Raw genomic sequence first — 13,440 nt, forward strand, 5'->3', positions numbered from 1 at the left:
AGGGTTACAAGGTAGCCAGGAAAGACCTAAAGAGAGAGCTCAGAAGAGCCAGGAGGAGACATGAGAAGTTGTTGGCGGATAGGGTCAGGGTAAACCCTAAGGCTTTCTATAGGTATTTAAGGAATAAAAGAATGACGAGAGTAAGATTAGGGCCAAACAAGGATAGTAGTGGGAAGTTGTGTGTGAAGTCAGAAGAGATAGAGGAAGCACTAAATGAATATTTTTTAACAGTACTCACTCTAGAAAATGACAATGTTGTCGAGGAGATTACCGAGATACAGGCTACTAGACTAGGTGTGATTGAGGTTCACAAGGAAGAGATATTAGAAGCACTAAATGAATATTTTTTAACAGTATTCACTCTAGAAAATGACAATGTTGTCGAGGAGATTACCGAGATACAGGCTACTAGACTGGGTGGGATTGAGGTTCACAAGGAAGAGGTATTAGAAATCCTGCAGAGTGTGAAAATAGATAAGTCCCGTGGGCTGGATGGGATTTATCCTAGGATCCTCTGGAAAACCAGGGAGGAGATTGCCGAGCCTTTGGCATTGATCTTTAAATCACCATTGTCTACAAGAATAGTGCAAGACTGGAGGATAGCAAATGTGGTTCCCCTGTTCAAGACGGGGAGTAGAGACAATCCTGATAATTATAGACCAGTGAGCCTTACTTCAGTTATTGGTAAAGTGTTGGAAAAGGTTCTAAGAGATAGGATTTATAATCATCTAGAAAATAATAATTTGATTAGGGATAGTCAGCACAGTTTTGTGAAGGGTAGGTCGTGCCTCACAAACTTTATTGAGTTCTTTGAGAAGGTGACCAAACAGGTAGATGAGCGTAAACCCAGGTTGACAGGGTTGTAAAGAAGGCATACAGTGTTTTAGCTTTTATTAATAGAGGGATTGAGTTCCAGAACCATGAGGTTATGCTACAGCAGTACAAAACTCTAGTGCAGCCGCACTTGGAGTATTGTGTACAGTTCTGGTCACCGCATTATAAGAAGGATGTGGAAGCTTTGGAAAGGGTGCAGAGGAGATTTACTAGGATGTTGCCTGGTATGGAAGGAATGTCTTACGAGGAAAGACTGAAGGCCTTGAGGCTGTTCTCGTTGGAGAGAAGGTTGAGAGGTGACTTAATAGAGACATAAGATAATCAGAGGGTTAGATAAGGTGGACAGGGAGAGCCTTTTTCCAAGTATGGGGATGGCAAACACGAGGGGACACAACTTTAAAGTGAGGGGCGATAGGTATAAGACAGATGTCAGAGGTAGTTTCTTTACTCAGAGAGTAGTAAGGGTATGGAATGCTTTGCCTGCAACGGTAGTAGATTCGCCAACTTTAAGTACATTTAAGTCGTCATTGGACAGGCATATGGACGTACATGGAATAGTATAGGTTAGATGGGCTTCAGATTGGTATCACAGGTCGGTGCAATATCGAGGGCCAAAGGGCCTGTACTGCGCTGTTATGTTCTATGGTGAGTACGTATATCTACAGCGAGTTGGAGAATTGATGATGGTGTGCCATAGAAGCATGGTGCATAGATAATGAGATGATATTTGGGGAGATAACATTTGAAAACTCATAATGCGTCACAGAGGGAACATCTCCATGAAACTTGAGAAAGATGACACTAAGCTGATTTAACCCAATGGGAAAATTTAGCTGATTTTTTTCTCAGCGACAGTGAGTTCAAATGTAACAAGTCCATTGCCACTCTGGTTAAGATCAAATAATTCAGTTAAGTTCAAGAATCAGATTTGCTCTCTTGCATCAATATCAAATATGATGTTACACTAAATCACCAAGATAGATGATTTCTAATTTCACTTCACTGTCTCATGTTGCTATGTTTTTCAAGTGTTCATTTGTTACAAATGTAAATTTTGCTTTTTTCCTTGCTGAACTGCGGTAATTTTGTTTTAGGGCACATTTGTGATTCCTGTACTTTCCTCTGTTCTGAAATCCACCAGCCTGTGGGAGAAACCAGATTCGTTTGACCCAAATCATTTCCTTGATAAAAATGGATGTTTCAAAAATAGTGAAAGCTTCATGCCATTCTCTGCAGGTATGGACTCTCTTTCTCATTTCTGTCTAATTGAAGTTTTACTTACCTTCCGGTCAGTAGTAAATATGCTTTTGAGAGACAAATGAAGAAACAAGACTAATCCCTATCATTTCACAGACAGGTTGGCTATCATGCAGTCTGACTGCTATATGACATAAAACCTCCGCTGTTATAAAGAGCATTTCTGTTCTTTGGAATGAGCAATGTACTGAAATGTTAGTGGTCAAGTTAACCACACCAGGTCGAGTGTGAGTAGTTAGCTGAAGATCTGATTTCATTTGAAATAATCTTTAAATTGGTATAAATATGTCTTTTGAATTGATATCTGTGGGAATAATACCACTGAGAGAAATGGTGGCCCATAACAAAAGTAGAATTCAGAAACAATATGGAATTGCACATATAAATTAAAAATTCAAAGAAGTCATGGGAGAAGAGAGGTTTGAGTTACAAACCTGCTCAGTTTGGACTCAATAGTTACTTGGATTTATACTGAACTACTTACTGTGGAAAAGTTGGAAATTGTGAACTTGATCAATGAAGTGTGCAGAGTGTGCAAGTGTTTTTTTGAGCAGAACTGCTCCACAACCACCTGGTGAAGAAGCAGCTAGTGTTTCCAAATAAACCTGTTGGATTATAACTTGTTGTTGCGTGATTTTTAACTTTGTCCACCCCAGTCCAGCACCGGCACCTCCAAATCATATCTATATTGTGTGTGTAGTAAGGCATTTCAATCAAAATTAATGGTTTAGACAGAGGAACAATTGTGTGAACTGTCCCATTGTGGGTCACGGGCATGTTTCATTATTTCCCCCAGTTTGATAAGAATTAGACTCATACACAAAATGTACAGAAACAGATTCAGCCCCCTATTCATAATGCCACATATGTTAAAGCAATCAACCGTCAAATACTTTGAGTTTTTTGCTTAATAACATCTGTTTTTACAGGGAAAAGGAAATGTCTGGGAGAGTCCTTGGCTCGCATGGAACTTTTCCTTTTTTTGACAACTCTGCTTCAGAACTTTGTCTTCAACCCTGTTATTGACCACAAGGATATTAACATCTCATCGGTTTCGAGTGGCATCTTGCATATACCCCACGTGTACAAGTTTTGTGCTATTTCTCGTTAACTCAAGCAGGACATCCGTTGTGTTGTATCAACTGAATTTTAGCAGATGATGTTAGAGCTTCGGTAGTTTCTTTATAAATTATGGACTAATCTTGAATATACATATTCTGTGTTCTTTTTTAACAAATTCACTCAATCTAAATGTAGATCAAACTTCAGCACACAGGATGAGTACCTTTCTCACAGTCACAATACCAACCGTTTATAGAAATTACTAACTTGCCACGAGTGTGACCTACAACAACAGCATTTGGTGAAAAACACTAATTTTAATAAGGAATAGCTTAATTAAATTCATATAATACAGGTAAATGGTTATCCATGTGTAACATTAATTTTGTTTCTCTCTCTGTACATGCTTTTAGACCTGCATTTCTGGTTTTATTTCAATCTTCCAGTATCTGCAGTATTTTATTATAGTAATGAAGTCAAATATTCATTTTTTAAAAATACAATGAAGTAGTTTAGAATTCACAATAATTCACATGTGATAATGGAAATGTGTAATTAAAAAGTTTATCAGACCTTTGTCAAAATAGGCTTATAATATTTTTTTTCTACTGGCATCATAACAGATACTTAAAGCCAGTGAAATGTTGTATTAATGAAGGTTGACCATGTGAAGTGACTGAATATAACACAAATTTGAACATAATGGGCAGAATCTTTTAGGGGCTGAGTGATGTGGGTTATAGTAAGATCTGTGACAGAATTAGATGAGAAGGCTGGTGAGGCCTATCTCGATGGCAGGAAATCTTGCTGCATCTTTTAGGCTTTTGACAAGTGAGGGTCTGTTTCCATGCTGTACATCTCTGACTCTATGACTCTATGGTGAGGGGAGTTTCTTGCTTGGCAGTGAGTTGTCAATTAAACAGGTTTATAGGTTGTTAAGTCCCTTATTAATGCTGCAACTTGACTCATCCATATTCAGCTTCCTATCTCATCAAATGTGCCAAATAAGCTAGACATTGAGAATTCTTGACACGAAATCAGAGCAGGCACCTGGTGATTTCAGCTCACCACAGGCTGCAAGTAGCCACCAAACACCATTTCAGGGAGAATCCACAGGCACCAGCCACAGGCACCCCTGATCTACAGACATTAGTATCTGCCACTTGTCAACTCCTCACGACCATCGTGGCATATAGAAACAGAGGGAGGCCTTTTGGCCTTCTGAGCCTGCTTCACCCTTCAGCAGGATCATGGCTGATCATCCAACTCATTACCCTATTCTCGCTTTCTCCCCCATACTGTTTGATCCCGTTAGTCCGAAGAACCAAATTTAATTCCTTCTTGAAAACATTCAATATTTTGGCCTGAACCACATTCTGTGGCAGAGGATTCCATAGGCTCATCACTCTCTGGGTGAAGAGATTTCTCATCTTAGTCCTAGATGGTCTACTCCATATCCTTAGACTGTGGCCCCCCTGGCTCATTGGGAATATCATAGAACATAGAACAGTACAGCACAGAACAGGCGCTTCAGCCCACGATGTTGTACCGACCATTGATCCTCATGCAAGGTAAACCTAACATACAAACCCTCAAATTCCTCTGACCATATGCATGTCCAGCAGTCTCTTAAATATCCCCAATGACCTCGCTTCCACAACTGCTGCTGGCAACGCATTCCATGCTCTCACAACTCTCTGCGTAAAGAACCCGCCTCTGACATCCCCTCTATACTTTCCGCCAAACAGCTTAAAACTATGACCCCTCGCATTAACAATTTCTGCCCTGGGAAAAAGACTCTGGCTATCAACTCTATCTATTATCAACTCTATCTCATTATCTTTTATACCTCAATTAGGTCCCCTCTCTTCCTTTTTTCCAATGAAAAAAGTCCGAGCTCAGTCAACCTCTCTTCGTAAGATAAGCCCTCCATTCCAGGCAGCATCCTGGTAAACCTCCTCTGAACTCTCTCCAAAGCATCCACATCTTTCCTAAAATAATAGGGCGATCAGAACTGGACACAGTATTCGAAGTGCAGTCTAACCAAAGTTTTGTAGAGCTGCAACAAGATCTCACGGCTCTTAAACTCAATCCCCCTGTTAATGAAAGCCAAAACACCATATGCTTTCTTAACAACCCTGTCCACTTGGATGGCAATTTTAAGGGATCTATGTACCTGCACACCAAGATCCCTCTGTTCCTCCACACTGCCAAGAATCCTGTCTTTAATCCTGTACTCAACTTTCAAGTTCGACCTTCCAAAATGCATCATTTATCCAGGTTTAACTCCATCTGCCACCTCTCAGCCCATCTCTGCATCCTGTCAATGTCATGCTGCAGCCTACAACAGCCCTCTATACTGTCAACGACACTTCCAACCTTTGTGTCGTCTGCAAACTTGCTAACCCATCCTTCCTGTAAGTATACTGCCTAGCCGCGTTAGAATTTGGTTTCTACAGGATTCATGCTCATTCTTCTAAACTCCACTTAGTATCGCCATAACTGATCCAATCTGTCATCATATGTAAGTCCTTCCATCCCAGGAATCAGTTTGGTAAATTTTTGTTGCCCTCCCTCCATGGCCAGAACATCTTTCTTCAGATACCAACACCAAAACTGCGCAGTTATGGTCTACTACTCCAGTTATGGTCTCACCTAAGCCTTAATCATTTGTAGCAAGACATCCCTGCTCCTGTACTTAAATTCTCAAGCTATGCAGCCAGCATACCATTTGCCTTCTTCACTGCCTGCTGCACCTGCATACTTACTTTCAGCGACTGATGTACAAAGACATCCAGGTCTTGTCGCACCTCTTCTTTCTCAATGTATCGCCTTTCAGATAATAATCTGCCTTCCTGCTTTTGGATAGCCCAGAAATATTGAGGATCTTCTTGCCAGAGGCAAGCAAACCTCCCTCGGTTACGACTTCCAAGAAGTGAAGTGGGGCAGATGGGGTGGAAGTGGAAGGTCTGGTCATCTCTGGAGAGTTCTGAGAGGAGATTTCTGAGGTGGCTTTGTATGGTTCTTCCTCCAGTTGGTGCCTCCTGGAATAGCTCTGTCTCATTTTGAGGAAGGGACACTTGGTGTGTGGGTGCAAGGCTCCCTGACATCTGTCACCATGTCTTCAGTCATAAGGACCAGTGGCTGTGGTGATGGAATGTAAGTGTGTGCACCTCTCCAGCAGACACTGAGATGCTGGACCAGGCTCCCCATGGCAGCCACTAACCTGCCCATGGAGACAGCCAGGTCACTGCATGAGTAACTGCCCTGCTGCAGCTTCTGGGTAATAAGGGCCATTCCATCCCACATTCCTATCTTCTGTTCCTGTTCCTCCCCCATAGTCCCTGATTGCTGATATCACAAGGTGAGTGACTGTCTTATCTCCGAGTCCTCTGAGTGCTAGCAGTCTGGATGTTTATTCCTTGGCCAAATGCAGAGTTGTTGCAATGAGGTGCTCCCAAACTTTCTAAACCTAATATTCCCACTGAATTGTGGAGCAGTGCAGGAGGCAAACTTGCTGATGCTTTCTCTGAGGCCTCTGTACTCTAGTCCTCAGAGGTTGTGGAGTTGGTTTCTGGTAGCGATGGCCATTTCTCTGTGGAGAAGGTAAATGTACCAATAGTACTTTCAAGGCAAAAGAGAGAGATGGTTACGATAGTGTTCAATGAAAGACATCAGTAAAAGGAACACTGTGAGACTTGGAGTGCAGAATGGAATTCTGAAGAAGAATTATTGGACCCAAACTGTTAACTCTGCTGCCAGGCCTGCTGAGTTTCTCCAGCAATCTCTGTTTTTGTTTCAGATTTCCAGCTCCTGCAGTTCTTTTTTTTATTATAGCAGAATGGTGTTTACTTGGTTAGGTGGGGGCATGAATATTTTGCCATTTCCACAGCTGCAGTCCCAGTTTTCTCCTGCATTGGTTGAAATTCTATTCTCGTAGTGGCTGAGGATTTTAATATTAGGCATTCCGGCAACCATCTGGATCTTTTTCTTTCTTATTGAAGGCTGTCTTTCCTGGAATGAGAGAATAGGAAGGATCGAGTGAGGTTAAAGTGGACAGCACAGACATTAGTGCTCGTGCAGGTGATCAAAAGGTAGTGACGTATCTCAGCTGGGTGGGTGGCAGTGCAGAGGCCATGCAGGCTTAATAGTGTGGGAGGATGGGGAGAGTGCGTCTGAAAATATCTTGTAGGCAATAACGAAAGTGGTAGAGCATGAACCTGGATCAGAGGTGGTTGCAGTAGTAGAGATAGTGAATGTAAGGTAGCAAAGTGAAGAGTATGGTACTTATCCTGGCAAAGCAGAGAAGGTCATTACCTCCTTATGGCACTGCTGTCTGTTTCACTGTACCATGGACCTGGATGGTGATCTCAGACCAGTTTAATAAGGTCTGTTGGCCCACCAGGAAGAAGATGCCTCTACTTTGCACCACCCCCTCAATTGGGTCTCCATTGAGGCAGAGAAAATGAGGTCTGCAGATGCTGGAGATCAGAGATGGAAATGTGTTGCTGGAGAAGCGCAGCAGGTCAGGCAGCATCTAGGGAACAGGAGAATCGACGTTTCGGGCATTCCTGAAGAAGGGCTAATGCCCGAAACGTCGATTCTCCTGTTCCCTAGATGCTGCCTGACCTGCTGCGCTTCTCCAGCAACACATTTCCATCTCCATTGTGGCACCATCTTTCCTTTCTCTGACATGTTCAGATTGTTTCCTTAACCAAGTAGAGAAGCTTCAAAATATCAGTGCTTGTCCAGGCACACAGCTGCCTTTTAAGTAATGGCAATAGTGCCAGGGGTCGTGGTCTTTCAGTGGGTATCCACTGACTGGCACATTGCTCCAGGAATAGTGTATGGTAAGATGGGGACAGAATCAGATATTAGGGCAGGGTACTAAAGTTAATGAGGCACGTTTGGTAAGATATGATAAACAATCTCAGTAGGCTATGCAGCAAGAATTCCTCCATAAACCTTAACATTTAGCCAAAAAAATGTAAGGTTCAGTCCCAAAAAAAACCTTTGCTTGTTCTGAAATTGTATATAATGTGCAGTTTTGAATGATTTTATTGTCTTCTTAATTCTCATGAAGATTGGTGAATGTTGTTTTTGAACAGCCTATGTAATAAATGTGTGTGAGGAATTCATCAGTGTACTTGTCTTAATTGTTTTATTATTTGTACATAGTTTTAGAAACAGGAAGAGCAGTAGGTTGGTTTACCCGAGCCTGGTCCAACATTCAGTAGGATCATGGCTGATCCAACATTCCTCATGTCCACTTTCTTGCATTTTCCTTGTAACCCTTGATTCTCTGATTTATCAAGACTCTATCTATCTCAACCTTAAATATACACAAGGACTCTGCCCTCACAGCTCTCTGTAGTAAGGAATTCCAAAGACTCTCAACCCTCTGAAAGAAGTTCCTCCTCATCTCAGACTTCAGTTGGTGCCCCTTTATTCTCAGACTGTGTCCTCTGGTCTTAGACTCTCCCATGAGGGTAAACATTCCCTCATCATTTATCCTGTCAATCCCCTGAAGAATTCTATATGTTTCAATGAGATCACTTTTCATTCTTCTAAACCCCAGTGAGTAGAACCCTAACCTGTTTAGCCTTTGCTCATAAGACAATTCCTCCATTGCTGGGAGCATCCTAATGAACATTTTTTGAACTGCCTCCAATAAAATCATATCTTTCCTTAAATAACAGAACCAAAACTGCTCACAGTACTCTAGATGTGACCTCACCAGCACCTTGTACAGTTGCAATATGTCTTCCCTACTTGTATACTCTAACTCATTTGAAATAAGAGCCAAAATTCCATTAACCTTCTCGATTATCTGCGGCAGCTGTGTGCCAGCTTTCTGTGTTTCGTGCACAAATACTCTCAAATTTCTTTGTGTTTAAGTTTTCTGCCATTTTCCTACATTTACACAGGACTTAAATGCTTAAATAATATGAGCAACCTTCGAGAAAATGGTGTGTTTATGTGCAGCAAGCGAGGTAGGCCTGGGGTTACTGAGGTTCGTCCTTGTCTGGACTGTATTTTGAATAGGATCCAAAAGATACTAAGGAAAACAAAGATTTGTCAGTATCACAAAATGACACCTTTACCAAAGACTTTGAGATGTTGCTGGGAATAGTTGCTTGGAGGATTTTTCACTAGATGGCTGCAACTATCTAATCTCTCCTTCCACATATGCAGATGTCCTGTGAGCCCCTACCAGTCTGGCAACCTGTACCTCAAATGTTGTTGGCACTCTGATTTCTGGCATGCCACCCATTGTGTGTATGCATGCATGCTGGTTGTGTGTGTTCTACATGTGTGGAATGTATAGGCATTAGGAGACATTAGCATGGGTATGTGCACAATTCAGCTGCATTTTCGGAATAAACATGTGAATCCCCAGAGCTGCAATTGACCCTCTGTAATACTTGCAAGAAGAATGTGGTATGGAGGAGATTATGAGTTAAAGAGCTCTGAATGAAAGGCAACTGAATGTGGTAAAGGAGTTAGAGGTGATGGGAATCTATCAAGTTTTATGTAATGCGCATATCTGAAACCCGTATGAGGTCTTCATCTTGAACCCAGCTTTTGTGGTGTCGTCCTTGTTCCACGTAACTTTTTGGTGATTGGCGATGTGATGTGTTGGTTCCCTAGTTCTGGAGAAAGGTCAGGGAATTGGTGATGCCTGAGCTGCTGAATGTTGCAGTTCCTTTACCATTTTAAATGGGCCAATTCTAGTGACACCACATGCATGTGTACTATGCACCAATTCAAAATTTGTGGATACGTGCTTGTTAGGAACAGCACACACACATTTAAGTGAAGGTTTATTGCCAATATGAAAAATGGTGGGGATCAATTAGTTACATTAATTAACAGCATCAGACAAGGAGGCATGAGTCCAGACAAAGGATACCTGAGTCTTGGCCTGTTTTTATACGTGATGTGAACTGTAATGGCAGAGTGAAGGACTGTGGACTAAATGGTGGAGAGAGGGCTGGTGAGGGATTGGAGAGGCTGTGATGGGGACATGGGAGTGTGATAGGAAGGGAAAGAAAACAGTGGTCCCATCATCATCCCCTCACCTTTTCACTGACCACCTATCTGGTTCCCCCCATCATTTCTCTTGCTCTTCTTTTTCATCCATCCTCCCTCTTCATGCCTGTAATAACTCAGTAAACTCAATGGAAAGGAACATTACAGATTCATAGAATCCCTCCAGTGCAGAAAGGGCTGCACTGAGCCTCTGAAGAGCATCTCATCCTGACCCACCTCCCCTACCCTGTACCCATTATGCCTCTTTTACCATGCCTAATCCACGTTGCCTGCATATCCCTGGACACCTCAGATCAAGTTAGCATGACCAATCCACCTAACTGGCACATCTTTAGACTGTAATGGAACTGCATGCAAACACGAGGAGAATGTACAAACTCCACACAGATAGTGGCCCAAGCTTGAATCAAACCTGGGTCCTTGGCATTGTAAGGCAGCAGTGCTAACCACAGAGCCATTGTGCAGCATCACCAAAATATTTAAAAAATTTTTTTATTGTTGAACTCCAAAATAGAGCCACTACTTGTGGCATACATAGGCTAGTTCCAATCCAACACAGACAGTTTGGCAGATCCAACACCTGAGTCTGCTTTATGTATTTTCTAATCAACCTGATCTGAGAGATGTAACATACTTGAGCTTGGACTTCCTGGGTCAGAGGTAGGGGCACTGCCACAAGACCTTTACCTTTTTTTCATATTCATAGTACATACATTCAGGAGGTTGCTCAGGTTATGGGGTGCAGGCTCCCAAGTGAGGTTCAGGACTTTGGGGCCAATGTGAAATTTCGTCTGAGCAGGGGTACATGCAGACAAGATTCCATCACGTACCTGAGCATCCTTCAACTGGTGCACGATGTCAGGTCCAAGCACTGCTGGGTCTGCTTTATTTTGGGCTCAGGTGATGAGTTCCAACTGGGTAGGCCATTGCCTGTTACTAAGGGAACTCATAGTCAGGAAGACCCACAAGGAGATAAATTAGTGATTCCCCCTGGGCTTTGTAGGGGCTATCACATCCCCTCATCCTCCTCTCCCTCAATCCTTCCCTTACTCCTGCTGAATTCCATTTCAATTGTGCACTTCTTTCTTGCAAATCTGTAGTTCATTTGTGTAAGGTGTCATTGGAATTCTACATCATGGTGTGGTGCCTGACTATACATACATGTATTTGATACTGGCAAAATCATTGCATATGCAAGCTTCTGGATTTGTGTCCATGCCCTGTTGCAAGTGGTGCCAGGTGTGGGCAGACACTGGTTTTTAAATGTGAGCCTTGGCAGATAGGCGAGAAGTAGTACTCCAGTATAAGCCACACAACACAGATAGGTTCAATGAATTGACAGATGTGGATTGCAATGAGGCATATGATGGAGATGCCGGGAAGCCAATCTGGTATGTGGCATTCATGAGCACTAGCAAACTTGTAATATTAACTCACTCTCATTGGGGCACAAAACACTGAGTAGACAGTGGAGCACTTGTCCAGTCATGCTATAGTGGTCACCAGAGGGACTGTTTGCTGCAGCCAGCTTTATCCAGGCCATTTTACTGACTCTGGACAGATTCCATTCCATCTCTTGGACAGAAGGTCACCTCTAATTTACAAACTCCTCAAAGCAGCACCTTTAGGAAGCATTGCTGAACCATGACACTGCCATTTGCAGGCTCTCTGATATGTCATGCAGAGGATGGGGATGATAGGCAAAAGGAAGGTGTTCCTGGATTGCAGAGAGTTAAGTAGTGTTAGGTGAAGGGGTTAATGTAGGGGTATGGGTGTGTTGCGCTTCGGCAGGTCGGTGTGGACTTGTTGGGCCGAAGGGCCTGTTTCCACACTGTAAGTAATCTAATCTAATCTAATCTAAGTGTTATTCCGGTCTGGCTTTTAAATATAGTGTGGATATTCCAGGCTGGGTCTGCCTGCTCAGACTGAAATTTGTCATCTTACCTGCACATGTAAATGCAAAAACATTAAAAGAATGTAACCTTGTAAGAAAACCCAACCTGCATTCGAGTAGAGGTCCCTCCCAATTTTTGGGCTTGTCTCCACACCTAGCTTTAAAAATCTTTATACTTATGCATTTCAATCTTGCATGCATTTTCAAACTTCCAATTGTTTTGTGCAGTCACCCCTCCATTACAGGCAAGGCTGTTGGATTTATTGAGAGCTTAAGTTATAAAAGCACCATCAGTGTTATTTTTGGGAGGTCATTTTTTTCCAGGGTGTGCCAACTTTTCCGAGACGACGCATGCTCATATTGGCTGTAAGGAAAAAAAAGCATTGACAGACTGCAGGGTGGCACAGTTATTGGCTGAATCCTGAACTGTACAAAAAAAACGAAAGCGACATTACTGACGAGTGTCATGGAACGTACAGCTTTCTGTCTTAACCGAGTTTTATTTTAGTACTCCTCATTTAAATAGAGTGAAGGAAGGTTTGCAGTGCTGATGGATTTTTAATTCTTGAAACTTATGGCGTTGCTGATTGTGATATTAATCGCACTATGATTTAATTAAGTGAAACTTACGTTTTAGTCTTCTCTGGCAGATAGTTCGCCAAATATCGCAACCAGAACACAGCTTTTATTTGCTCCTCCAGGAACTTATTTTCATTTCTTACGCGATCACCATGGATTCCAGCAATCCAGCTACAACCTTGCTTTTAGCTTTGCTAAGTGTCCTGCTTCTTCTGTGGTTTCTCAAAAGCAAACGGCCCCAGTACGGCAGACTTCCTCCAGCTCCTCCTGCACTCCCGATTGTCGGCAACTTGTTCCAAATGGATATAAAAGCTCCTCACAAATCTCTCATCAAGGTAAGGAGAATTTGTGTTCCATTAAATAATTCAAATGATTCTTCCCTCTTGACTCTTACTAAGGTAGAAATCCATAATGGCGATCTCACCCCAGCGGACCTCAACCAAGGGACCCCAGTCAAACTGCTCATTCCTGATGAAGAGTACTCGTCCACATCCCGCACCTCCACCCTCAGACCCCATCCCTCCAACCGTAACAAGGACAGAACGCCCCTGGTGCTCACCTTCCACCCTACTAACCTTCGCATAAACCAAATCATCCGCCGACATTTCCGCCACCTCCAAACGGACCCTACCACCAGGGATATATTTCCCTCCCCACCCCTCTCCACCTTCCGCAAAGACCGTTCCCTCCGTGATTACCTGGTCAGGTCCACGCCCCCCCTACAACCCACCCTCCCATCCTGGCACCTTCCCCTGCCACCG

The 13,440-nt window shown here is 42.8% G+C and overlaps 1 protein-coding gene across 1 annotated transcript in view; it reads left to right on the forward strand.

Annotated features, from left to right (window-relative positions):
* Nucleotides 1-13,440, forward strand: part of LOC122542683 — a 66,507-nt gene that overhangs the window by 24,158 nt on the left and 28,909 nt on the right. The window contains exons 8-10 of the mRNA XM_043680660.1: nt 1,929-2,070; nt 3,021-3,201; nt 12,738-13,014. Of these exons, the coding sequence (XP_043536595.1) occupies nt 1,929-2,070; nt 3,021-3,201; nt 12,738-13,014 (600 nt within the window). The remainder of the gene's footprint in view (nt 1-1,928; nt 2,071-3,020; nt 3,202-12,737; nt 13,015-13,440) is intronic.

The sequence above is a fragment of the Chiloscyllium plagiosum genome, chromosome 41 (genome assembly GCF_004010195.1).
Source record: "Chiloscyllium plagiosum isolate BGI_BamShark_2017 chromosome 41, ASM401019v2, whole genome shotgun sequence".
Lineage (NCBI taxonomy): Eukaryota > Metazoa > Chordata > Chondrichthyes > Orectolobiformes > Hemiscylliidae > Chiloscyllium > Chiloscyllium plagiosum.